Source organism: Melozone crissalis, unplaced genomic scaffold (genome assembly GCF_028551555.1).
Source record: "Melozone crissalis strain CALT ecotype California unplaced genomic scaffold, PUWL_Pcris_2 ptg000006l_1, whole genome shotgun sequence".
NCBI classification, from domain to species: Eukaryota; Metazoa; Chordata; class Aves; order Passeriformes; family Passerellidae; genus Melozone; species Melozone crissalis.
The window spans coordinates 1,990,598-2,017,814 of NW_026535784.1; the positions used below are offsets into that span (position 1 = coordinate 1,990,598).

Genomic DNA, 27,217 nt, shown 5'->3' on the forward strand with positions numbered 1-27,217 from the left:
ACAACGGAACTGAATTTCTGCTGAATTCCTCAAAGTTCACATGTCTGAAATGTCACTGAAGTTCTGTTCCAGGTGGCACTTCATTAGTCGCCTTTCATTTTCTGTCCACCATATACTTATGCCAGCTGTTGCAGTAATTTACATCACATTTTCTCTCCATACGGTTGTTTATGTGAGCCCAGTGGAAATCATGTGTCAGCTTCATTCTTATTTCCAACCTTTTTCTGTAATATCATCTGAAAAGCAAATTTTATAACTAAATGAGCCTTTTTGAGTCTGTGCCACTATAATTAGGCAGCTTTCTTCAAAGTAGCTTTGTAATGCTTTTCCTCACAAATGTTTCCATTAGTTTTCTATTCTCAAAGACTAAACTAACTTAAAAGTTGCTGGATTTCAGAACGTGAATGTTCTTTAAAATTCAGCACTGCCAGTTATTTTTTCTATAGAAATGTAATCTTAGCTTCTGTAAATTGGTCAAAATGTATCCCAAAGCTGAACTGTTTATATATATATGTGTGTGTGTGTGTGAATATATGTATGTTTCTATATATTTTTCTTTATCTTTTCCTCTGTTTGTAGTAGTATACAAATAAGTAGCATCACTATCAATACCATTCTCACAAAGGAAGACAAAAATTGTTATCTTAGTGTTAATTTGATTATGAATTCTTTGTATTTGCCTATTAATAGAATGGTACACCTTGTAGTAGTTCCTGTTTCTGCCTTAATTTTTCTTCCTGTGCTCTGATCATCACTTATTTTTAAGGAAATATTTTTTGGTGGTGGACTGAGACGAATTGCAATCTTTTGAAGATGCTTATGACTATACTAAAAGGGAATTAGAGCAGGCAAAATGTGAGACATTTTTAACTTTAGAAAAATAAAGTAATTTCTCATCCATGAAAATAATTTTATTGCCATAGATGAGCAAACCTAGTTACAATGGAAAATGCTACATATCCCTTCTCATAAATCATTCTTTTTGTCATGATCATAAAATGTTGGATTTACTGCCTTTCTAATTTCTTTCTGAGCTTTTTGTTGTTAGACATTCTTAAATAACATTCGTTAGTCTTGAGCATATGAAATTGATATATGTCATAAATTTGCTTTATCTGATTATTCCACATTAGCATTTTGTTCAGAGTCTAGCCTTTTTTCCAAAAAATTTGAAGAGCTATATTTAACAGTGGTTGATATCAGGAGCATTTGTTTTAATTCCTTCTTTAATTAGGTAATGATAAGTTTTCATTGTGATTAAGAACCATAAATACACTATTTGTAGTAATGAATTTTTATTTTTTTGATATGTGCATATGGCTGCGTGGCTGAAATAGTCTGTTATTTGTAATTTTTCATCTCACTTTTAACTAAGTCATTTTGGGGTTACAGTCCTTTTTCATTGTTTTAAATTTCATTAATCTGTTTTGATTCTGAAGTGAACCTGACTAACCTCCAAATCAGAGTTATGGGTGTGGCAGTTTAAGATACTGAGATACACTCATGTCTTAGACTTTGTACTCTTAAATGTAAATTTAAAATTTCCACTTATGCCATGTTGCCCTTAGTTTTCCTGCACTTGGATGTATAGTTGTAAATTAATGTTAATTTTGTTTGATATGATTCAGTTGGATTTATTCAGGGTTTAGATTTTTCTCCTGAATCTGTGAATCTGTATTTTTTTCCTTACACTAGTTAAATAATTGTATTCTCTTCGCTTAAAATGTTTATTTTTAACAATCAAATTTTTTAATTCTTTCTTTTTAGGTTTCCCAGGCTGGAGATTTGCTTATTGAAGTTTATGTGGAAAGAAAGGAGCCAGACTGCAGTATTATAATCAGGGTTAGTGTATAAAAATGATACAGTAATTTTTATGACGCACTTTTTCTTGAAGAATATCACATTTATTTTAATACATGTTTTTGTATAAGTACACAATGAAAGTATGAACTTATGTTTATCACTGTTCTTTTAAACATTTTAAGAATTTGGTGTGTTGCCTTAATTTTGTAAAGACTGATTATTATGCATTTTTGCATTTTTGAGAGAAATTTTGGGAAAAATGATACAATTTTAAAGCAGAGGTGTCCTGCTTTAGTTTTGCTGTAGTGTGCAACAGTGTAAATTCTCCCAGCTCTACATGTGCAACACATGAGAGCATTAACAAATACACAATGAATGTTGGTTCTATTTAGAAGTTACTAGCATTAAAGTCACATTCCACCTTTCTTTTTGTCTGTGGCTTTCTTCTTTCTTTGAGTGTTAAGAAACTAAAGCTTGTTACTAACTATAATAGAGATTTTTGAGCTTTCTATTTAATAGTGTATTTAAACACCTGCCTCTCCATGTAGTGGTGTTCTGTTATTTTTATTACACCTCTCTGGTTTTGTTTCCTTTTTGTTCTGCTCAGCATATGACACTTTTGTTTGTACATATATGGAGTATGTGATATACATAGATGGACATATACAGATAAAAAATGCTTTTTAAAATAGGAATAAAAATAGGAATACGCATTGCTAAGATAAAAAAAAAATGATGCTTCTCTAATATTTATCTTCCCACACCCAGGAAAATAGATGAAAGCTTTTTTTTTTTTCCCAATTTTTTCTGGGGTAGAGAAAATGAATTTAAAGCTACCAAGTTAATAGTCATCTTAAAAATATAACTTCTATCTCAGGGAAAAGAATAAAGAAAGCCTGCTGGAATCTGATGGATATTTTGTGGGTTTCCAGCTCAATTTTTTTTCCCCCTTTTTTGTTTTCCCTTAGGGAAATTGCAGGGAGGAAGACTTTGAAAAAATGTATCGGAAATCAGTAATTGAAATGTATTATAAACTGACTCACTTTGTATTACAGGTATCACCTTTGATGGAAGCAGAGGAATTAACTAATGATGTTTTAGGAATCAAAAACATTATTCCCAGCAAAGATGATATCTGGGCTGCTTTTGAAGTACTTGAAAATGGAGAATTAGGTTAGTGACTCAAATGTATGTGTGTCAATCAGCTTTTATTATTTTAGTTTTTCAATACTTAATATCATCAAAAGTTTAGTTAAAGACTTCATGAAAACAAACCAAAAAGAGCCTTCATGCCAATGTTTTACATTTGGTTGTTGTGGCATCTGCATGACTTCTTTCTTCACTTTGCCAGAAATGATGTGCTGAATTGTTTTAAACTACTTATAAGTTAAGGGCTGAGAAGGTGTTCTTTATATTACAGTGCTTTGCAGTTCATTAATCATCAGCTACAGAAAAGTAGGTCTTACCAGTAAGTCATATTGGAAAACCCTATTTTCTGAGGAATGTCAGCACTTGATTTTATAAGCAATAATGCTTTCCAAAAAATTAAATGAGAAAATACATGTCATACTTAGGGGAAAGGATCTTTTCTATTTTGCTAATTCAAATGTTTAATGTACATAGGTGAATAAAGGAGGCATAGAGTATGTAACTCTTTACACACTTTAAAGTGTGTTTTTGGCAAGCGGCGTTATGGTGTATGGAGCAGAATCTTGAATAATTTGTTTGAAATATGGTTCTGTTGCCAACAAAAGCAAATGTCACATGGCCACAATATTCATGAATGATAAAGAGGCTTTAACATTGGGAATATTTTATACATGCTGGAGCGTGTTTAAAATGCTGGAGAATTTTCTTGATAGAGATAACTAAAGTAATGTAAAGTAGTAGGAATTTTGGTAATTAAAACACATTTTGATGAATATTCCCTGAGGTAATCTTATGGATTTTTTTAAGACTACATGGAGACAGAAATATGCAACATCTATTTGCATTTCCTAGTAAGTTTCTGGTCTTAGCTATTTCCATGTTGCAGAGGAGGACTGTGAACTTGTTTATTTCTATAGTGAAGATACCTGTTTTCAAGTCAAGAAAAAAAATAAGAAAGTGGACAAAATAAGATTACTAAATATTACTCTAATATTTTTTGTTAGTTTTGTTGTATTTGATTTTCAGATGTGCTTACAATAATTCTTTCAGTTTTACTAATATTACTTATGTCCTCAGTCTTGACCCTGGCAGTATAAAAACTAGGATGGAAGTTTATTCTCCCTTTCAACTGAAAATCAATTATCCTGAGCCTTCTTCACATCTTACGGTCTGCTGGTGATGCTGTACAGAGATGTAATACAGAGTTCGTTTCCAGATTCATAGATGTGGGTGACAACTGACAAAGAATGCTAGCATCTCTTATCTTTAGAAGAGTCCTGGTAATTCCTGCAAGTGCAGTATGAATCATATTTCTTTAGACGGAATAACAGAAAAACATTTGAATTTTATTTTCTTAAACTTGATATATTGACACAGGAACATGCAAACCAAACTAGATATGGCCAAGAGAACATTAAAGTAAATAAACAGATAGACCCCACAACAGCTTCTTCATGCATTTAGGTGCAACAACTAATGTTTTAGTGGGGTATGGAAATGTTGTCTGAACTAATGACTATAGAAGAAAAACAAAACTAAGCTAAGAGTGAGACACTAGAGGCCCTACATAACACCATAACTATGGGCAGGACATTAGAGTATATCCTACTGAAAGAAGAGTTTCCATCACAAAGTGAAATGGCACACCAGTGTTTAAATCCAAAACAACCAACCAAAAAGCAAACTAAATTAAGTCCTAATTCATCATGTGACTCCTGTCAGTAGAGACTGTGTTGATGAAATGTGTTCTTTATGGATCCCTTTCTGGAAGAATCAGTGCATCAAAATGTGAATTACTGTTTCAAAAATAAAAATACTTTTGTAGTAATGAGACACTCAGGTAGACTCCTTTGATCCTATGGCTGAACCTAACAGGTTTGCAGAGGGCGAGAGCACAGCGAAAATTACTTCTAGAAAATATTTGGTCCGAATGTGACACTGAAGAACTAAAAGACTACTTGAGTCTTCGCTCCTGCAGGTTGATTCTACTAGTGTCATTTGACAAACACCATGAGGCATTTACAAATTAGTTCAGATAGTGACACATAATGAAAGAAGAAAGTTTGCATATTTCTTTCAAATGTACATCAGTAATCATGGTGTCTTTCTGATAAAAATTAATTTTCTGCATCTGCATTTTTTCCTGGTGCAGTTTGCTACCTGTCCAGTGCATGGTGGTATTCTGCTTGCTACACTGAACCCTGAATTTTTTTTACTTTTTAGGTTTTTATTTTATTTTTTAATATATACTGTCAGGAAAACAACCCCTGAGAAAGCAAGAAAATTAGAATAATATTTTATAGAAAGTCAATTTCTAATAATAGTTAATGTTGTTTAAAATGAAAATTACTGGTTTAGAACATTTACTAGCATATGATGACCTAAGCGAAAGAAAGGGGAATCAAATGTATGTGTTGACTGCTTGCTGTTCAAAATACTAGAATTGCAGTATTAAAAATCAGCTAAATTATTTGCATATAGAAAAGTTGCAATAATTGAAGATTTTATCAAGCCTAATGCAAAATATTTAATACCATATGCTTTTACAAAATAGGGTGTATATAATTTTTTTTAATAATAAGTGATTGATGGATAGTTTGTAAATGAGGTGTGTTACCAGTAAAATAGTTAATGGTTTTCAGCATGATGATTTATGTACCATGTAATCCATGATGACAGATGGTCTTTAATATAACTATAAATAAAACAGTAGGTGTTTACTGTGAGAGTGCTGGTGTGGTAGGAAGATGTGGTGATTTGCCAGTCTCTTGCCTCTGATTTTAAAGTTCTTCTTAAAGTGGATTTTCTCTCTTGTACAAAGGCATCAAGTGTTTAAGCTTTATCACGTTAGAGTCCAAAGTTTCCCAAAAATTCGGAAGTTTTATCATTTAAAACAAAAGGACCAGAAGAAGTAGTGATAATGAAATAGGGGTTGAGCTGCTATCTACCAAATGGTATTCTTGTTAGGCTGCTTTGGTGTCATATCTGAATAATGAAATATTTGTATGGGTGGTATCACAGCTTTACAGGTAGCGTAGGTAGTTTTGCATCCCGAAACAGCAGTGGTTTTTTCTGTCATGAAAGTGTGTTATTTGTGGCTTCTGCTTTCTGAGTCTCTAGTGTTCAGGTGTTCTAGAAAATGCCTTCTGCTAGACTGTAGTGCTGGAGAGTCCCCAAGCAGCTGTTGACATTTCATATTCATCTACCATAGCGGGAATGAAAAATGAGATTATGGCTGCATACTTTGCCCCACAGTACTCAAGGGACATGGCTAGACTGTGTGACCCAACATGACAGCGTCGTAGGGGTGTGACTTCTCAGGAGCCATACCCATCTCTTCTCAAGACCTGACCCAGATAAATTAGTATGCAAATGGGAACACAGATCTATTGGAAAAATCTCTCTTTGGAGATAAAATGACATTTGAACCCACAAATCCATTGTTAAGGCTTTTGTGGGTTCGTGAATTACAGCAGGTGCTTGCTGCTGAGCAGGTGAAAGCCTTCAGGGATGTGAGTGTGTCTTCCACTCACATCAGTGTTGCATCAGGCTGTGCTGTTCATGTGACACTCAGATTTCTGCTGGATCTGGTAATGCAGATTTAGGGACAATTTGCAAGATCTTTTCTGCCTTCATTTGGTAGGTGAACTGGGGTTTGTATGGAGTACTGGCTGGGCTTTCTTATCATTGCAGTTTTTCAATTCTGTGCTAGGTCTCAGAGTTTCTCTTCTAGGATGGATGATGCCTATCAAAAAATGTGTGTTTGAGGATCTGAAGTTTTGCAGTGCACACATACAGTCTAGTCATGCCTTAAGTAGTAGTTTAATCTTGCAGTACTTTTTGTACAAGATTGAAATACACAGGTGCAAGTTTGGATATTCCCTAGCCACTGCAACAGGGAGAAGATCTAGTAAGACCACATGCTTTTCCCCTCTAGTAAAAAGAATCTAATGAAACCAGGAATCTGTTTCAGTCTGCTTTGATCAATAACAGACAGTATAATCCATACCAGTTGGAGGCATTTTTTTTCACTGTGATCACTCCAAATTCTTTGGTTCTTTGAATGCAGAGAATCAGTAGTTATGATGTTTCATTTTCATACTGAGCATAGGCCAATAAGGCGCAGTATAGCTGGAGGTCTCAGTTCTGTTTGATCATATTTAGGCATGTCCTGTAATTGGTCCTAACTTTTGTATTTAGTTTGAAAGCAATGCTTTAGTGTCTTTACATTAAAAAATTAACATTACAAAAGAGTCACTGAACATTTGGCTACTGTTTGTTTAGTTTTATATTCATTACCTGTGCAAACACTGCCAGCAAAGGTATTGTCAGTAAAGTGCCTAATTGTCTTATTTTTGAAAGCAGTATTTTTCTTCTATAGTTCAAAGTCAGTGAGACGTTGTTGTTTACAGACAAATGTAACTTGTGAGGGCCTCCAATATTGTTGGGTTTTCTCTTTTAATTCTAGTTTTTTTGTGTTTTGTTTCTTTGGCATTTTTCAGAACGTCCTCTGCATTATACAGAGAATGTACTAGAACAAGTTCTTCACTGGAGTTCACTACCAGAGCCTGGCGCTGCATATCTAATAATAAAGAGATTTCTAACAACAGACCTGGTGAATCTCTACAGTGGTATGTAATTTTTTTAAAATTTAGTTATTTTACATGGAAATATGAGGATGGCAATTTTTTTCATTGGAGCAAAGTGTCCCAGAACAACTGAATTACTGCTACTTCATTAAAATTGCAGATTTACAGAGGGTTGTGGTGACTCCCTATGGAAACACAGAGATTATGGATGTTTGTTTCTACAAACTATAAGCTCTCCCATTGAAATATAAAAGTGTACAGAAATTCTGCAGTCAGTTCACACTTCGTGAGCTTCTGCTGTGAAGCTTGAAACTGCTCTTATCTAGGTCATACTGTGGGAATATATTTGTATAACTATGGTATGCTAATAGAAATTTCTATTAGCTAATTTGATGCCTCCAAACTACAAAGCTAATTTCACGGAATCAGAATATTCTGAACTGGAAGGAGCCCAGAAGGATCATCAAAGTCCAGCTCCTTGCCTTACACAGGACAGCCCCATGAATAACACCTGTGCCTGAGAGTGTTGTTCAGACAGTTCTTGAACTCTCAGTCTGGTGCTGTGACCATTTCCCTGCGGAGCCTTTTCCATTGCCCCGCCACCCCCTGGGGGAAGCTTTCCTGATATCCAACCTGAGCTTCCATTATGGAACTTAAGATCATTCTGTTATCCTGACACTGGTCACCACAGAGAGGAGATCAGTGTCTGCCCCTCTGCTTCCCCTCACAGGGAAGGTTTTGACTGCAATGAGGTCTCCCCTCAGTCTCCTCCAGGCTGAGCAGACCAAGTGACCTCAGCCACTCTTTATACTTGAGGGCTTCCCCCCAAGGCCCTTCACCATCTTTGTTGCCCTCCTTTAGACACTCCCTAATAGCTTCATAGCCTTCTTATATTGTGGTGCCCAAAACTGCCCCCAGCACTTGAGGTGAGGCCGCCCCAGTGCAGAGCAGAGCAGGACAATCCCCTCCCTTGCCTGGATGCCCATGCTGCGCCTGATGCCGCCCAGACAGGATTGGCACACCTGGCTGCTGACTCACATTCAACTTCCTGTTGACCAGGACCCCGAGGTCCCTTTCTGTGGCATTGCTTTCCAACATCTCATTCCCCAGTCTGTCTGTACATCCAGGGTTGCCCCATCCCAGGTGACGTACTTATGTGAATGACATACTCAAGCAACTGAATTTGGAGGGTATGTGGCCTTTAAAAGGGACCTAGCACTTAAAATACAGATGAAGTATATAGTGAAAATATACAGTTTAAACATTGCCCCAGTCTATTTTTTTTTTCCACATAACACCTGGCTTTAAGTCCCCTGTGTAGTATGTATTATCTGCTTTGTGAGAAGTGAAGTTTGGGAGTTCAAAAATTATATCCTGTTTTCAAGCAGTTGAAATCCTGTGCGCTATCACTGTATAATGTGTGATGGTAACACATGATGGCTGGTTTAATCTTTGTCTTATTTTATCTAATGACTCATTCAAATATATCTATCTTTTCCTCTCTTTCTCATATATGGAAATGTTAAACTTTCCATTCTATATATCTCATCTTGATTTCAAGAAGTAAAATTTATGCTAATGTGCTTATTCTTCTGAAAGTAATGGCCTTCTTCCTCCATGTTTTATTCCTGTAAAAGTATATTTCACAAATGTGAACAAACCTGAACAAGCGTACTGTTCACGACTTTTATGGTTGGGTTTCACTGTCAATAAATGTGTGATAGCAGATCATGAATGGAGAGAAATGGCCTACTTCATTAAAAGCTTGATATATGAACTCCCATCACCTCACTAGGTATGTGTTGAGATCAGGAGAGGGAATTGGTCATAAGGATTGGGTGAATCACTGCTCTGAGAAACATAAAGATTAGGCTGGTGTCAGTTTATAAAATGTAATAAAGGAGAGATCTGCTGCTATTTGCACTCCTTTGTCTCTTCTAGATTTTGCATCCATTTGTTCCCCCAGCTTATTACAGTAATGGTTTGCATCAATTCCATTCAGTTTGATGTTACTGTAGACACACTGTCTTTTGACTGTTTACATTTAGTGATTTTTTAATGTTTGTTTTAAAATAATTAAAACTTTACCAAATAAATTATGTTGGTTTTCTCAGTGGTTTGAAAAGGAAAATTTCTGCCATATTGCAGGCTTACAGTGTTGATGTCTCCAAACTCCATGTGGCCGAGTAGTCTTGTGAATCCATCACTACATAGTGTCACAATGAGAAAATATGCACAATGAAGTTACTGGGGAAGAGATGTTCCCAGTGTTTAGGGTACAAGGTACTTAAGGTTATGGTGGGGCTCTCCATCTCAAAGTGCGCGGGAAATAACTGCTGGCTTGAAGGAAGAAGGGGAGACCTCAATCTTTTCTGTCTCTCACACTCTATATGTGGATAACTCCTTGTCACTGAATAATAGGGCTGGGGCCAGATGTCCAACCACTATGATTTGAAATATGTTTTTAAGAGTGGATTCAGCCCATTTGAACGGGCAACTGAGTGGATGGATGTCCTCCTACTTGGCAGTAAAATTAATAGGACTTTGATAATTTAATGTTTATAATTTAATTCCACGAATATTCCTTGCTTTCCTGATTTATGTAATAATTTTAAAGACTAATTATTATATTCCGGACTATTTTTTTCCTGTTAATATTACTTGAGAGATTTTCATTCTCAGCACTTTTCTCCTTTTTCTTCCTGAGTCTATAATGTTGTTTGAAATAATGTTGGTTCAATAGTGAGGATAAGAAACAGCTCTTTCAGCCTCCTTTCATTTTGGCAGCTCATCACAGTCTTCTCTGTCAGTGCAACTTTTCCCATGCTCCTTATACATAGTACATTCCTGATTTTGATACTTATTCTCATCTTGTCCATTTTAAACTATTTTCTCATGTTCTGCAACTGAGATGAGCTCAGTTGTTCAGAGCAGGGTGCTGATAATACCAAGGTTGTGGGTTGGATCCCTGGGTAGGGCATTCACCCAAGAGCTGGATTCTGTGATCCTGGTGGGTCCCTCCCAACTCAGACTATTCTGTGATTCTATAATCCAAACCTTACACTGAGGTCTAGATGTTTGTTTTCTCTTGTATAGAAACCAATTTTCCTTTTCAGGGAAAAAATAGTTAGTTTATTTGTATTGATATGTTTCAGCAAATTTGTGGTGAGTTTTCTATTTTATTACAGTTTTTAGTTGCTAGTTCCTGACAATTAATTCCATAGCTTTTCATGCTTGCTGTAGGAGCACTCTTTCAAGTGCTACTCAGTAGGGCAAGATGTGAACTGTATTTTGGTATAATAGATACTCAAGGACAGCTTAATTCTATTTCAAGACCCCTTCTCCTTATGTAAAAATTTCTCATATTAAAGTTTTATTTGTTAGAAAACCAGATATTTTTTATTTGTTAAATTTACTATAAATTCTGTGTATGTAGGTCCTTGAAATTTTCCCAGTACAGTGTTGTATAATGTGAGTGGTAAGTATTGATTTCTGAGAACAGGGGCTATTATTCAGAGATATTCTTTGAAATGCAAGCTTCTAAACCATAGGTAGATCGATCCTCCATGGATTAAGTGTACCTACTTCCTAGCTGCAAAGTTCTGTCAAGTTTAGCATATTTTGTAAAGTTTGTGTCTGAAAAATACATTCTGATTAGGACAAATCCCTATTGTCTTAGTTTTATTTAATGAAATGCTGGTTTCTAAAGTATATCGAATATCATCAGTTTAGAGAATTATTTTCTTCCTCCTTCAGGCTATTCTAATATCTTTGTAAGTATCAAGTGTTTGACAGATTTGCTGCCATAGGAATGCTGTGAAGTTTAGAATGAGTTTTTGTCATGTTGCAAGCTGTGTGCAGAAATATAAAGTCTTCCAGCTTGGTAAAGATGTGGAAGTATCCTGCTACTCTCACTAAGTACTCTGCTACTCTCATTTTGTGTAGTTTAAAAAAAAATTAAAAAATAGAAAAAAATGGTTATGATTGTGTGGATAAGGATTCATATTCTATTCTGAATGTGAAATAAATATTCTTATTGGCAAAAAGAGAATCAGGTTTTTTTAACTCTGCACATATATTTGCACTTATAACTGAGGACTTCTAAATAATTTCTGCTTTTAATTGTTGGAGTGTATTGATTCTAGGTTTAGATTCTTATTTTTTGATATTTTACCATGTACTGCTTCTTAATAAAAGAGTTTTGATATCAGATGCTCAAAGTCTGAGTGGTATTTTAATTAAAAAAGCCAATTGAGTACTCAGGTAAGAATGAGCTTTTCAATACACATTACACCCCTTTTACATCACAGTTTTATTTCTTATCCTGAAAGTAATGCAGTACAAAAGCTAGTGGTATTATTCTGTGACTCCTAAACAAGTTGGTTCAGTATTTCCTAAGTAAATGAATAAACTTACAGGAGGTACCTACACTTAGCTAAAAATAATAGGTGGTGAAAGCCAAAATATGGCATAAGTAGTATGCTTTTAGTGTTTGGGGGTAATTATTAGCCCTGCTAATCTGGCTCCCTCTTCAAGGTGAAAAGGTGTTGAGTGGGATGGAGGAGAAGGCTGCATCTGCCCACCTGCTCTCTTCTCATGTCTGCAGTCTGCTTCCAGCACTGTTTACCTCAGGGAGAAAAGCATACTTCAGAATTCTGCTGAATTCTGTGTTCTGTTATTAAGAAAGTAGGAATTACTGTATTTTCCTTTGTTTTTCCTCACTTTAACTATTAAAGTGCCATTTTAGTTTGAGTTTCACTTCATGTGCATGAGTCATAGCAGCATGGCAATGACTGTAATTATTGTTCAGAAGTTTTTGCTGGGGAAGAGTACTTACTGGGAAAAGCTGACAAAGTGGAAAAATATATGGATATTGAGCAGAACAGGAAACCTGAAAATACCTAAATCTAATTTTTATGGAAATGTTTTGGCTCTCAAGCACAGAGATTAAAAGTATCCATGCCATACTCTTGGTTTTAACTACACATTATATGCTGAAAACCTTCTTTGAATTAGAGCTTGTTGGTAGATTCTTTGCATGTTATCATACAAGTGAAACAGAGAAGACTTTTTTCCCACCAGTAATTAAAATAATAATGGTGTGAATATTTAAGAATGAATGTAGAATTTATGAATGTAGAATACATTAATGTGCAATATGTATTGAAATGTAATATTTATTGTATATGTATGTGTGTGTATTTATATAATATAATTAATACAATTATTTATGTATATATATATAGCATAATACTAAATCAGTTTTACCAATGTAATTTTAGTTTTTTGATATGCAGTAATACTTAAAAACTAGAAGCTTCCACTGTTGTAAAATCCTCTAACAAAATGCTTTTTTTTTTTCTTGGTAGAGAAAAATGAGAAAGGTACTGTGAAAGCAGGCAATCTGAAGTACAAGGAAGAGCCATCAAAACTACTGTCGGGAAACAAATTCCAAGAGCGTTACTTTGTGTTGCGGGAAGGAAACTTGTTTCTCTATAAGGATATGAAGGTACAGCAGACAAACCTTGCATTAAGCTTTCTTCTTTGTTTGAACAGGAAAAGATCAACAAACAGATCAACGTTTCTCATATGAAATGGCAACTTCTAGAATCTGGGTTGACATCTAAGATTTTTGTCTTGCTGTTTCACAGATGTCTTAGTATAAGGAGTTTCTGTGGGTTCATCATTTAGCTATTGTAGTTATGCATTACCATAAGCTTAAAAAATTAAAAAGAGACCAATTTTGGGTGCTTTGTGCTGACATTAAATTATTTGAAAACCTGCTGTAGAAAGCTGCAGCAGAAGTAATATGGAACTTAAAGGAGTGCATGCCATTTTTTTCTTGTTATCTCACACAAAGCCCTTAAAAATTCAAACAACAGGGTTCTTATGCAGACACGTCTCATGATAGAAGAGATTATAGGAAACAATAACTCTCAATACACTAGGAAAATATTTCCCTGCTTCCCAACAACATTTTTCAGATGTATTCTCAGTCCTCTAAAAACTAGTATGGATAATTAGGTTATGTATACTTCAGAATTCCATAGAAGTGAATTTAGTCATGACTAATAGCAGGAAGGGTTCAGTTTTAAATATTTCATGGGATTTTTCTTAAAATAGTGGGTTTGAGTGTATGCAACTTGTGTTGAAGTATAAAGCCAAATAATATTAATAAAGAGCTATGTTTTAGTTCCAGTTATTTCTGGTTTAAAAAAAAATCAAAGTTTCAAGTGGTTTTTTTTTTTGCTGACTGCTGTTTTTTTCCCATCCAAAAAATACAGATGTATATTGCTGACCTTCCTAAAGTACTTTTTTAAAGACATATCCCTTGCTCACGTAAGCTAATGCACTGTGTCTTCTTGTGAAGCTGTGGATACAATCTTAATTAGAATGACCCCAGAATGTCACAAATAATGTCTTACAATTTAGTGCTAAAACTCAAATTGGCACATATGTGAGAATAAATTAATATGCCCATAAAACCTTAATTAGTATCTTGGAAAGAATTTATGACAGGATTGTTTTACCACTTTATAATCTTCTCTTTTAAGCCATTCTAATTTATAAAAAAATTTAATTCCCCAACTCAGGAGGCGCTTTGAGCACTTATTTTTAAATTATTTTTTTAAAATGCAAATGGCGATACCATTCTGATCAAATAGTATATGAGTTTGTTTTACATTTTTTGAGAGATATTAATCTACCATGAATAATCTTGGTTTAATTTTCGTCATATTTAGGAATGAATAGTAGGAACGCTTGACATTGCAGATGGAAAATTGTAGTTAATAAGGCCACATGTGCTAATTAATTTATAAATTCTCATTAATAGCAAATTAAATTTGTATATGCAGGTGGAGATACATTCTGTTCAGTGTTTCTCTTGTTCAAGAGCAATTATCAAAAACATTGAAAGTTTCCATGAATACTGTATGCTAAATTGCTATATTGTGTTAATTGACTGAAATAATTTACCCCTTTAATGTTCTGTTGCTAAGAGATAAGCTCGCAGACAAAAAAAATGGCTCCCTTAAGGTGCATTATTTTGAGAAGGATGCAGTTGTTTAAGTTAATAGTATGTTCTGCAGGGGTATTTTTTTATCCTGGCAGTACCCTTCTTTTGAGCAGGAAGTTACACAGGAATACCAACCATAAAACTGTTGTGTGTTTTGTTGTTTTTTAAGTTCTCTTAAGTGCCTCTTTTTTCCCACATTGGAGTGTTAGAAATTGAAAGCTACAGAATGGGAAATTGAGAATCTAGGGACAGTAAACACTCGGGAGTAGCTTTGTGTACTGGGATTATAAGATTTGTTGTTTGGTGCAGTTTTTTCTACATTGAAAGCTGAAACACTTGACCTGAAAGTACTAAAGGAATGCTTTTGTGTTGTGTTAAATATTTTTCTCTGTAATAGTGTGCATCTATTGTTTCCTTTCAGCACTTCATCTTCCAGTAACATTCAGTTCTCACACCTGTGGGTCTATGTCTTCTGTAGATTGACTAGAGGTAGTTCAAGAAGGAGCAAGCAAGGAACCTCAGGAGATCCTTGTCCATCTTCCTGTGCACAGCAGGGATAGCAGCTGAGGTCAGGACATGTTGTGCATGGCTTTAATCTGTTAAAGTCTTCGAAAACCCTGAGGACAGATAGCACAACCTTTCTGGGCAGCCTGTTGCAGTACCTGACTGTCCTCATGGGGGAAAGTTTGTCTGTCCTTAGATGTAGTCTTCTCACAATACAAAATGCCTCACTCAGTCTGCTTCAAAATTTCCCTGTTGGCGCTGGAGGGCTGCTGTTAGTTCAGCCTCTCCTCCAGGGCAAGTGCTCCGGCCCCCAGATGGCCTGGTGGGCCCCTGCTGAGCCCTCTCCAGATTACTGATTCTCTTTTTTGTCTCAAGGATCCAAAAGATGCAGTCACACAAATAATAACAAAAGGAGGAGAATCACTCTCCTCCACCTCCTCACTGTGCTTCTGCTAGCTCAGGAAAGGGAGACCACCTTTGCTGTTAGGATACTCTGCTGGTTTATGCCCAGCTTGGCACCTGCTAGCACGCTCTGGTCCCTATCAGCTGAACTGCCTCCTACTCTCTGTCATTCAAAGAGTTTTTTCCTTCACCTGTGCAGGAGTTTGTGTATATCATTGTTAAATTTAATGAGATTCCTGTTGCTCCATTTCTTTGTCCTGTGAAAGTCCCAATACTGGTGTTCTCCAGAAACCAGGTGGATTCCTTCTATCTCACTGGGCTGCCCTTACTGAAGAGATAAGGAGGAACAAAGCCCTGCCCTCCCCATCCGCTGTCCCGTAAAAGTCAGGATATGTTATCCAGAGACTTCTTGTTGTTCAAAGACATAATTTGCTTTTTTTTTCATCCTGATTTAGCGGCCCTAGTGGCCTAATGGATGAATGGCCTAATGGACAGTGCCGCAGTGGCACTGTCTAAAACAGGGATTGTGAGTTTGAGTCAGTCAGCAAAGCTTCACCAAGGGCAAGTCCTGCCTGACCAACTTAGTGGTCTTCTATGATAAATTGACTATGTCAGTGGACAAGGGAAGAGTTGCAGGTGCCATTTGTCTGAAATTCGGTAAGGCCTTTGACATGGTCCCTCACAATATTCTTTTCTCTAAATTGGAGAGGGATGGAATTGATGGAGTGGACTGTTAGATGGATAAGAAAGTGGTTGGATGGTCACATCCAGAGGGTAGTGATCAATGACTCAGAGTCCTGATGGACATCAGTGACATGTGGTGTCATTTAGAAGTCCTTGCTGGGATTAGTGCTACTTAATATATTCATTAGTGACACAGAAAGGGGAATTGAGTGCGTCTTCAGCAGATGACACCAAGCTGGGGGTATGGTTGATGCACCTGGGGAACAGGATGACATCCAGAAGGGCCTGGACAAGCATGAAAAGTAAGCTCATGGGAATCTCAGCAGGTTTAACATGATCAAGTGCAAGGGGTTGCACCTTGTTTGGGTCAACTCATGATATCAGCCCAGTCTGGGGGAACAGATCCAGAGCAGCCCTGCCAGGGAGGATTTGGTGATGCTGGTGGGTGAGAGGCTGGACATGACCCAGCCATGGGCACTCACAGCCCAGAGAGCCAAAGGTGTCCTGGGCTGCACCCAGAGCCCCGTGGGCAGCAGGGGAGGGAGGGGATTCTGCCCCTCTGCTCTGCTCTGCCCTGGTGAGACCCCACCTGCAGGGCTGCAGCCAGCTCTGGGGGCACAGCACAGCAAGGACATGGACCTGGGAGGCTACCAGGTCAATTTGAGGGATATGGAGCACCTTGTCTGTGAAGGAAGGCTGAGAGACCTGGCTTTGGAAAGGAAACCTACTTGTGGCCTTCTAGTACCTGAAAGGAGCCTAGAAGAAAGATGGAAAAAATATTTCAGAAGAGTGTAATGCAGAAGAACAACAGGAATGCCTTCAAACTGAGAGTAGGTTTAGTTTGAGTATTAGTCTTTAAAGTCCATTCCAACCCAAACCATTCTCTGATTTGAAGAAAATTTTCACCATTCCATAGAAGAGGTTATTTAACAGAGATCAATCCCATTTCCCATCTTCCTGTCTCTTGAAGAGTTTGTGTTCATATATAGCACCACATCTTCATTATTCTGATTATGTTACAGTTTTGTGATTTCTTGTGAACTTTAAATTCTTAATCACTTAATCAGTCTGCTTCCGGTAAAAGTGACTGGTACACTTTGTTAGTGGCAAAGAAAGAGATAAAATATTTTAATGATTTGCTAGAAAAGAGGGGTGCACTCCATGAAAGAAACTGAACTAATCAGTCACGTGGCATTTTCTCTTTGGCACATTCTTGATACAATAATTAGAATCTTACTTTATTTGCAGGCTAGCAAACCTGAAAAAGTGTTGCCTGTCAGTTCTCTGAAGCTTTATCTTGGAGTGAAAAAGAAAATGAAGCCACCAACAAAGTAAGAATAGAAAAGAAAATAACACAGTGTAAAAAGTATTGTAGTATCATCAATAAAGTGTAGCATAGAACATTGTGGAGCAAAGAAAAGTCAAGAAGCCTATAGCAGTATACTGAATTAAATTATCCCCTGTAATATTATTTGTTCTTTTCCTGTATTTGTTTTCATGTTCCATGTTAACTAATCTGTGCTAGTAAATGACTTTATTGATTAGCTCTTTGTAATCGAAAGTGCATTTGTTATCTCTTGTGGATATGGTCGCTCCTGGCTCACTTAGTTTTGTGCTATATGTCCTGCATGTCATTGGTGGACACACTTTCCTTGCACCAAGTAAAAAGAGAGAAGAGAAAACCAGTTAGTCATGGCCCTTACTGGCAGTTCCTGTTCAGCAGAGGATTTTCCTTTTTCAGGATCTTTGTTATTTTGATGTTTCTGCTAGCTGAAGACTACAGTGCCCTTTACAAACATCAGTGACTATCTCTCAGGAAAAGAGCATTGGGAAATGACACCTGTTTTTCTCAGATGTTTCCAGTTCTTGTTCGGTCAAAGCTTTGAGATACTGAGACAATGCACATAGGATCTTATCCCAGAGGGAGTCTATGTTGGCTGTTGCCTTTAAACAGATCTGCTTGAACTTTTCCTTTACAGTTGGCAAATGAAAACACCCCAAAAAAGTCTGTGAATTTCAAAGCTTAGCCATGTTAAAGAAATTGTTGATGGGTTTGTGGTTTTTTTGCATTTTTTTTTTTTAATTCAAGTGCAGAATGAGTAGGAGATTAGTCCAAAATAGGAGTAAAAAGATTATGTAAATGTGTCTTCGCAGGTTTTTTTACTTGAGGTTTATTTTTAGTGTACTTTCAAAAGAAGAGTTTACCTAGTCTCTTTTGGATCTTCAGAAGTGTCTCTTTGTTTCACCTCAGAGGCTTCATTGTGCACCCACTCCCTTTTCATTTTCCTAGTAATTATTAAATCCCTATAAAATCATGTGATTCCTTTTGTTTACTGTACAAGCACAGCTCTTTTCTCTCTGTGACTTCTACACTGTAGTGGACTCTTTACCTGACAGTTTTATTTCCAGCTCCTTTTAAAAAGCACAGCCACAGCAAAAAATGTGGCAACTAGTCAGCTGTCATTTGGAGTGTTTTGCTATAACCCTTTGTCTAAAACAGAAAGATCATTAACTGTGAATCAATTGTAAGAAAATTAGCAAAATCCATCCTCAAACCCACAACTTTATTCTGGATTTGCAGTACACATTTAGACTTTGCAACTTTTTTTTTTTTTAATTAAGAGGACTATATAAAGGTAATTAATCTCTGCTCTTTGAGGAATATGTCCCTGTTTATGGAACTAATTTTTGAAAATCTTCTTTCTTTCAGCTGGGGACTTGCAGTATTTTCTGAAAAACACCAGTGGTAGGTAAACATGAAACGCACACTTGGCTTAATTTCTCTGTCTAATATTTGTTGAAATATTGAATTGCAAAATAAGAGTATTTGAAAACTAATGGGCATTATTTTGCTTTCGTGTCAATTTTTTTTTTTTTTTTAAGTAAAGAAACTTTCTTAGTTGGTATGTTTGGTTCATGTTTTGGGTTTAAATGTCTGGCTTCCTTCTGTGCCCAGAGAGCAAACAATAGTGATAAAGTTAGAATGATAGATTTTAATCCTGTGCACATGCTTAAAATGAAGCACAGGCATTGTCATCAAAGTAGGTAAAGTGATAATTTGAAGTATTTATATATGCCTATTTTTTCTAGGAGTGTTAATAATAAATATAGATAGCATGAATGAATTTAAGCACTATTTGATGTAGTTTAGAAGGCTGTTCTTTAATATGTGTAACTGTAACTGGCATCTCCATTGCTTTTAATATTAGTTGTGTATTGTGTTCTAGGTATATATGTTGTGATGGACAAGATGTGCAGATGGAGTGGATGATCAGCATTTTTATGGCACAGGTACTAATCTGATCAGAAAATGTAACTTATTCTGCTGTTATAAAAATTCCATTAAATATGTATGCGTTATATATAAGGTTCAGTGCCAAAGTTTCTGGAATACTTAATGTAATTAAAGTGCCAAAAGATGTGTCTTAGTCCATGAAGACTATGAGTGCTCTGAGAGTAATAACATTAGATTCTGACATCATCTCTCCATTCCACCCTACTGTGTTGCAGAGAAGCTTCGTAAAGAAGGACAATTATTTTCTTTCCAGAAAGCTCTTGTGGGTGAAATTTTGGCCACTGACGTAAAGGGTGTGTCTGTGTGCCACAATACCTAAGTGCTATTTCTCTGCTCACTAGTTTGGATGCTGCTAAAGTAGTGATGAAAGAGGGGTGTAATGGTTAAAAGCATAGTGGTGTGAACTAGCCCAGTTGAAGAGCTGTGCTAATATGGCTTTTTTTCTCTGGTATCCAAGTTTGTTTTGTTAACACTGACAATTCATTGTGTTGGGTAGGTTTTATCCTAAATTAAGTACTCTTCTGCTTGATATGAGATTGTAAGAAGGGTGTATGTTTGAGTGGCATACAACACATCCTTGGAAATGGAGTTTAATGTTTGCATTGGAGAAGTGGAAGTAAGCAAGATGGGAAGAATTTACCCTGACAGGAGAGTGGAACATAGTTTAAGGTTTTAACAGGATTTTGTCTGTGTCAGATTTTTCTTTTTCCCATGATGTTCAAGGAGCTTTGCAGGATATCACTGTGAATAAACATTGCTAGATTTATGATTACCTGGGAGCTTTGTGTTGCATAAAGTAGGCTGAGCACAAGACTGTTGAAATACAGACTTAGTGACTTCCTAAAACAGAATCTGACTTTCATAGGTAGTAGTGCTAGAAGTATAATGCATGCCTTGAAAGTAAGACTTACAAATTCTTGTCTTATTCAGCTCTCTTAACAGAAATGACAGTTGTTGTTTCTATGGAAACAGCTGGCTTACATCTCATGGGCATAACATGAGCAGTGTCACAGCAAATAGGCTCAGAGGTTATTGATATAGGAAACTTTGAAGTAACTCATGCAAGGTTGGTAACTGTTGAAGTCCTTTTGACATAAAATCACAATGAAGGACAGTCTTACAATTCTGCTCAGGCAGATGTACAATGTTCCTTTGACAATATAGATAAAAAAATGGGAGCCATTGCTCACTGTCCAGGATAAATTTTCCTAACAGAAAAAAAGATAAAATCACTTAATGTACATTTAAAAAAATGCTATGAATTAATAATGTTGATTTTAAACCTTTATTATAATGAATGAACAGTACAATCAATTAGCAGTACTACATTGAAAGGGTTTTTTGGTTTGGATTGATTTTTTGTGAAAATTCTTGGGGTTTTTTTACAAGTGTTCTGGACATCAGTAAAGTTGTCAGTCTATAGACTACATGAGAAATTACATGCTAATGATGCAGATGCAGATTTAGTATATTGTTCTTACTGCAATCTACTACTTCATTACAGAGAAAATTTCCTTAAAAATGCAATGCCTCATATTGGTAAAATTTGCTGTAAGATCTCTGAAAAGTCTTGTATCATACAGCAGCAGATAATTATTACCACATGATCCCATTTCTAAACCAGAAAACTGTAAATGTCAACTGAGATTATTTCTAGTTAGAATTTTCAAGTTGAGACCATCTTTAGGGAAGTCAGCTTTTTTTACTGTATATGTTGTCATGGTATTTGAACATACATGTTAGAGAAACTGCAGGCATCACATCTTCTTTGTGAGTGGAATAACTTAGACTAGAAATTGAGAAATAATGCAAAATTGGTTTTGAAGTGTTAAGACATTGACATTTAATGATTTTGTGCGATTAAGAGGGACATAAACCAATATTACTGCATTCCTCAGTGCTTGAGCAGACTCAAGTTTTATTAGTAATTAATATCAGTAAGATAGCAGTACTATTACTGTTTTTTTCCTGGTGTCTGATAATGTTTATTCCTGTAGTATAGATAGTGCAGAGTATGTGAATAGCAAAGTGTATGTACCGCTGTAATCTAGGTACAAGAGTACTTTGATACAGGCCATCAAGTTAACCCAGAGATTATTAATCTTCCATTTCAAACTGGTACATTCTAAGTGTTTGAAGTGGGACCAATGTTTCTTTCATTTCTATGCAAAACCATCCTGAAAAGCAAGAGTCTTGAATTCTATAATAGTTCTGTAAAGAATCTCTTAAGAGCATGCATAGCATTCAGTTGGAAGTAATTAATTCGTATGAAGATGGACACAATAGTTTTCTTCCAGTTTCCTTGTCTTTGATCAGCTGGAGGCACATTATACTACCATGAGGTGCAGTTGAACAGAGGGGTCAAAGCTATGAATAAATACATTTTTTATGTGGCCTAATACGTTGCTAGTATTTCTGATATACTTTCTCAGTTCTATTTTAAGAAATGTTACAGGCACAAAAGGGAAATCAGGCTGCTTAGCTGACAGGGATGGTTTCCTTAGGCTTGCTGGGATTTAAGGCAGATAGTTTTCTTCAGAAGCTGATTAAAGTTTCTCCGTCACTTTCTGGGTTGTGTTTGTTTGTTTTATCTTGATCCACAATAAACAGATTTGGTTGGGAAGAGCTGCTCTTTCAGATAATAATTTCTCATTTCATTGAAAGAAAATGTTATTAATGGAGAGAGCTCTTCACAGGAGAGAACTCATCACAGAGTTTTGCTTCACTCTGGTCACGCCATGTGTAAGAATTTTTTACTCCATCAAGATATGAGTCTGTAAAATACTTTTTCTAAATTTGGGGCAAGGCTTTCAAATTCTAGTCAGCCATCATGAGTCAGTAATCACTGATTCTGATAGGTTTTATTGGTAGTCCTCTTTTTACTTGCAGACCACATGCAAGTATGATCATAGCTCTTCATAGATCACTACTGTTTTTTTAAATATGATCTTCAAGAGACTCGCTTCATGGATTTGCAGTCCTGGCTTGCCAGTTTCCTTAGAAGTTTTGCTGATTTAGCTGTAGTCCTTGGTTATTCGCTTTGATTCAAAGAATCTCATGTTGATGATTTTTCAGTAAAATCATCTTGAAATACCTTGTCCTCAAATCTGTCTTTATGGTTTTTATTAGCGTTACTTGAGGAATGTGAGCTCATGTGCTAAAATTTGAAATGTTCAAATATTTGTTTGAAATATATGGTTTTTTACTTTCCTTCTCTTCCCAGTCTAGTTTTTCACTCAGAGTGAAACTTCACATTTTTCCCCAAAACTGACCTATTTCAGTTGAGCTAAAGCAAAGACTACTGTTGAAACCAGATCTGCATGTTTGTAGATTGTGTTTTGGATAACACATGTTGTTATCGTATGTTAAGCAATTATTTTCTCTAAATTATTAATACAAATTTTCACAGAATCACAGAATCAATTAGTTTGGAAAAGACCTTTGAGATTATTGAGTCAAAGCTATGACCTAACACCACCTTGTCAACCAGACCATGGCACTGAGTGACATGCATAGTCTTTTCTTTAAACACCTCCAGGCATGCTGACTGGTGACATTCCAATGTCTAATCCCCCTTTTTGGGAAGAAACTCTTCCTAATATCCAATGTAAACTTCCCCTGGTGCAGTTTGAGGCTATTTCCTCTCACCGTGTCGCTGGTTGCCTGGGAGAAGAAGCCCATCCCCACCTGGCTCCAGCCTCCTTTCAGGCAATTGCAGAGACCGCTCCGTTCCCCCTGAGCCTCCTTTTCTCCAGCTGAGCACCCCCAGCTCCCTCAGCTGCTCCCCAGAAGCCTGGGGCTCCACGCGCTTCCCCAGCTCCATGTCCCTTCTCTGGACGTGCTCCAGCCCCTCTGTGTCTTTCCTGAAATGAGGGGCCCAGAACTGAACACAGGATTTGCGGTGTGGCCTCCCCAGTGTCGGGTACAGGGGGAAAATCCCTGCCCTGCTCCTGCTGCCTGCACTGTTGCTGACACAGGCCCGGATGCCATTGGCCTCCTTGGCCACCTGGGCACACTCTGGCTCATTTCCAGCAGCTGTGGATCAGCAGTCCCAGCTCCTTTTCCACTGGGCCACATTCCAGCCACTCTGCCCCAGCCTTGAACCTCAACAAGAAACACATATTGAAACGCTTGCACATTGAGGTAATTTTATCTTATTTCTGAAACTTTTGTTGGGACTCATGAAAGTGTGCTTCTGTGAAATTTTGAAATTGTGAAACAAGTCAAAATGTATGTCATGTTTGATGATATTTTCTATTTTTTTGACAATAATGAGAATAATATTAAGGAAGGAGGATGTTTGATACATGACAATTATATAGAGACATTTTGGTTCTTTTCACTCAACATTGTGCAGCACTTATGAAAACTTAACATAGTTTTAAGCATCATAGTGTTTTTCCCTTTCTCCCACAATAGGAGGGCATGGTGTGGTGCAGTATATTGCTTTTTCCAAGGGTGTTTTGCATACAAAAGAATCTTCTGTATTTATGAAATTGTACATGGAAAATAGGGAATCATTTTTTTCTTCAGCATGCAGATATATGGCCACCTGTTGGGAAAGCAAGAAAACAATCCATAACTAAAAGTCCAAAGATCAGAGGCTTACCACTAATTCCCATTCATCAGGAGAAGAACACTTGTAAAATCAGAGGGATTACAGAGGTAAGTGGGGTTTAAACTTGATATAGAACTTTTAACCACAATGCTATAATAAGTAGTCCAGTAATATTGAACTCCCTGGAGCTGGATAAATATAGAATGCAGATGTTGTTATTACCAATGCCTCTTCCAATATTTTGTCATTAAAGGAACATTTAGGACTATGTAATGTAAAAAAGCTATTGTAGTCTCAAGTTGCATAACCTCTCTGGCTGTTCAGTAAATCATAATGGACTTTTATAATGAACTTTTATTTGTGCCTGTTTTTTTTTTTTTAGTAGAGATTGTTCATTAGGAGTAAATAAGACTTTTAGCTGGAAATATTATGCATTTTATTGCAATATGGGTTTTATTTTTAGTAAGATCCTTGAAAACTGTTTTGCATCTGTATCTTCAAATATTTTTTTCCTCTGTCTAAAATAACTGCGTGGTTTTAGTTATCTGCTCTGTGAATATAATGGAAAAGCTCAGATGGAACTAATGTTGATACATTTAAGTTGTACTGTTATTATTCTCAAAGAAGAATGAGAAGCTTTAGTTACAACTCTTTGAATAGAGTGAGCTTTGTTACTACATTACATGCACTAGTGATGTATCTGAACCTTATCATATTAATTAGACATAGAGATACTGATGCCTGTGGGGAGAACTTGAGATGATGAATTTGAGTACTCCTCCAAGAATATCTCAGTTTTAAAGCATTAGAAAGTAATACCAGGAACAAGCATTTTCTGAAATATGCTGGTTTATGGAAAATGGAAGTCTATTTACAGATCAATGTGTAAACTTGTAGTAAAAATGTCATCAATTTATACAGGAAAAGAGACTGAAAGTTTTCCAAACAGTGAAAAAAGTGATATCTGAGAGAGAAAGATGACTTGAGGGGGAGAAAAACCCAAACCACTATAAGCTCAAAGATACCGAGAAACTGAGTTAAATATTAATATTTTTTACTAAAATGTCTGCATTGAATGACTGATTTTTCCTCATCATTGGAAACAGTTTTATTGAGGGTTAGCAAGACAAATGTGTAATACCAGGTTCGAAAGGCTCAATAACTAGGAATCCTAATAACAAATAGAACTAAAACATTTTGGTTATTTCTGTACCACTTGTTGCACATGTGGACAGTGCATTTGAAATATGCATATTTCTCATATAGAATTATTTAATTGAAATAGAAATATATTGCTGTGTATCTGCAGTAAGTATTTGATTTTATTTCAAAATACAAGAAGGCTGAGGAATGAGGAAAAACCTTTTCTTTCAAGCACAATCAAATAGCATACTGACTTAGAATAGGTCATACAAGAAAGGCCCAAACCATTCTAAATTCTGTGTATCTAAACTAGCTTCTCCCTAGTGTTTGAGTAGTTTTTAATGTTTGTTTTAACATTTAGGAGGTATTAAGATTCCAAAGAACAAGTTGCTCATATGCTGTGGATGAATAACTCCATAAAAAATGCAGTCAAACTGAACACATTCCACACAAGAAATACACAAAGACCCACAGTCTCTCTCAGCTTTCTTCACGTTCTGGTTGTCAAGAAAGATGGCACACATGAAAAAAGTACTCCAGGACCTGATTTTCCTTTAGAACTACCCGGGTTTTTCAGAAAAGGAATGTTCTACCTACTGCTGCACCACCTGAGTAGCCAGAATACAATGAAACAAATTTAGATGCAGCATCTGGTTTACCTTTAATTTTCTACAGCTTAAGAACTTGAAAACAGTCCACCAATGTCAATTGAAAAAGAAGCCAGTCTTTATAACATATCAGTTAGTATTTAACAGCTGCTAAAAGTTTTTATGTGATTGTTGAAAATGATCTCTTGTATATTGGTGTTGCTCAGTCATTATATTATCAAAACTGTAATATACACAGTTGTATTAATTCCACCAAACAATTCTAGGTCTTTCAGAGTGTAGGGATCTGCTGTAAAATGCTAAATCTTAGTCTACTGTGGTAGAATGAAAAATCAAATTGTGATTATATGAAAATACATCTTCATGTCCTTATTGGCATGGTGCATGATTTATGTAAATTTCAGAAGTATAGCTAATTGAGAATTTGCTCACTAAAAATGATTACTAAATAATAATATGACAATTGTGGTAATTTAAAACTAACTTTGCTGTCTCAGCTCTTGGGTAAAATTAATTATTTTTCTTTAAAACTTATGTGAAACTAATGAGCAAAAATTGCAATCTGAACATTTTTTAATATGATGTGAATGAACTTATTTCTCTTTGCTTGTTTGGTAAGAATATAGAACTACAAGCTGGAAAATCAAGATTTGGTGAACATCATGATAATGAATTTCTGGAAGAAAGACAAAACTTGAAAGAAAAAGCATCTCTTGTGGCACAATGTTTGGAAAGAAAAGAGGAGAAAGGGCGAAATCATGCTAAAATACATCGAAACTTGATTTCTGAGGATGGTGCAGGCTCAGGGATGACTGAATTACACCAAATACCACATAAGACATTGAGGAAAAATAAAAACAAAACAAACAAAACTACTTTGGAACTAGATAGTAAATTGCCATCAGATGTGATTCAAGAACTAAATACAGTGCTGCAGAAGAACAGAGCACTTCATGAAGCCTCCAGCTGATTTCCTGAGCCTGAAGTGTAATACTTATATGTATATTCTTGTGTTATAGATGTATATATATATTTGTGTATTTTCTGTTCAAAATAGTCTGCTTTGATGTGTCTAGTTTGTACAGTGCAGAGGAAATAAGGAAATATAATTTGTTTATATGCAGCTATTGATTTTGTATATGTGTATACCCCATGTTATAATTGACGACTGAACTGGGAGAACTGATTATGTAAAACTCCTGAAGTTTGGAAGTTTTTCTGTGCAGTGCAAGGACACCAGATTTTGGTCTATTTTGTTGTTGTTTATTTCAGATTTTGTTTGATACAAGGATTCTAAGGACTGTCAAAAGCTTTTGCTGTTTATACTCTGTACTACTTTGTAAATACTGGGGAGGTATTTTAAAAGACAAGATATTCTGAAATTCATGTTATAAATTGGCCTGCAATATTTTTAATTGTCTAACACTGTAAAATTAGTAATATCTGATTTTAAATTTTTTTTTT

At 36.0% G+C, this 27,217-nt stretch overlaps 1 protein-coding gene across 1 annotated transcript in view; it reads left to right on the plus strand.

Moving 5' to 3' along the window:
* The window catches only part of ARAP2 (ArfGAP with RhoGAP domain, ankyrin repeat and PH domain 2), a 113,466-nt gene extending 86,743 nt beyond the window's left edge, over positions 1-26,723 (plus strand). The window contains exons 26-34 of the mRNA XM_054290628.1: positions 1,768-1,842; positions 2,859-2,976; positions 7,455-7,583; positions 12,911-13,050; positions 17,398-17,480; positions 18,860-18,895; positions 19,377-19,440; positions 23,978-24,109; positions 26,373-26,723. Of these exons, the coding sequence (XP_054146603.1) occupies positions 1,768-1,842; positions 2,859-2,976; positions 7,455-7,583; positions 12,911-13,050; positions 17,398-17,480; positions 18,860-18,895; positions 19,377-19,440; positions 23,978-24,109; positions 26,373-26,723 (1,128 nt within the window). The remainder of the gene's footprint in view (positions 1-1,767; positions 1,843-2,858; positions 2,977-7,454; positions 7,584-12,910; positions 13,051-17,397; positions 17,481-18,859; positions 18,896-19,376; positions 19,441-23,977; positions 24,110-26,372) is intronic.
* Positions 26,724-27,217: the final 494 nt, after the last annotated feature.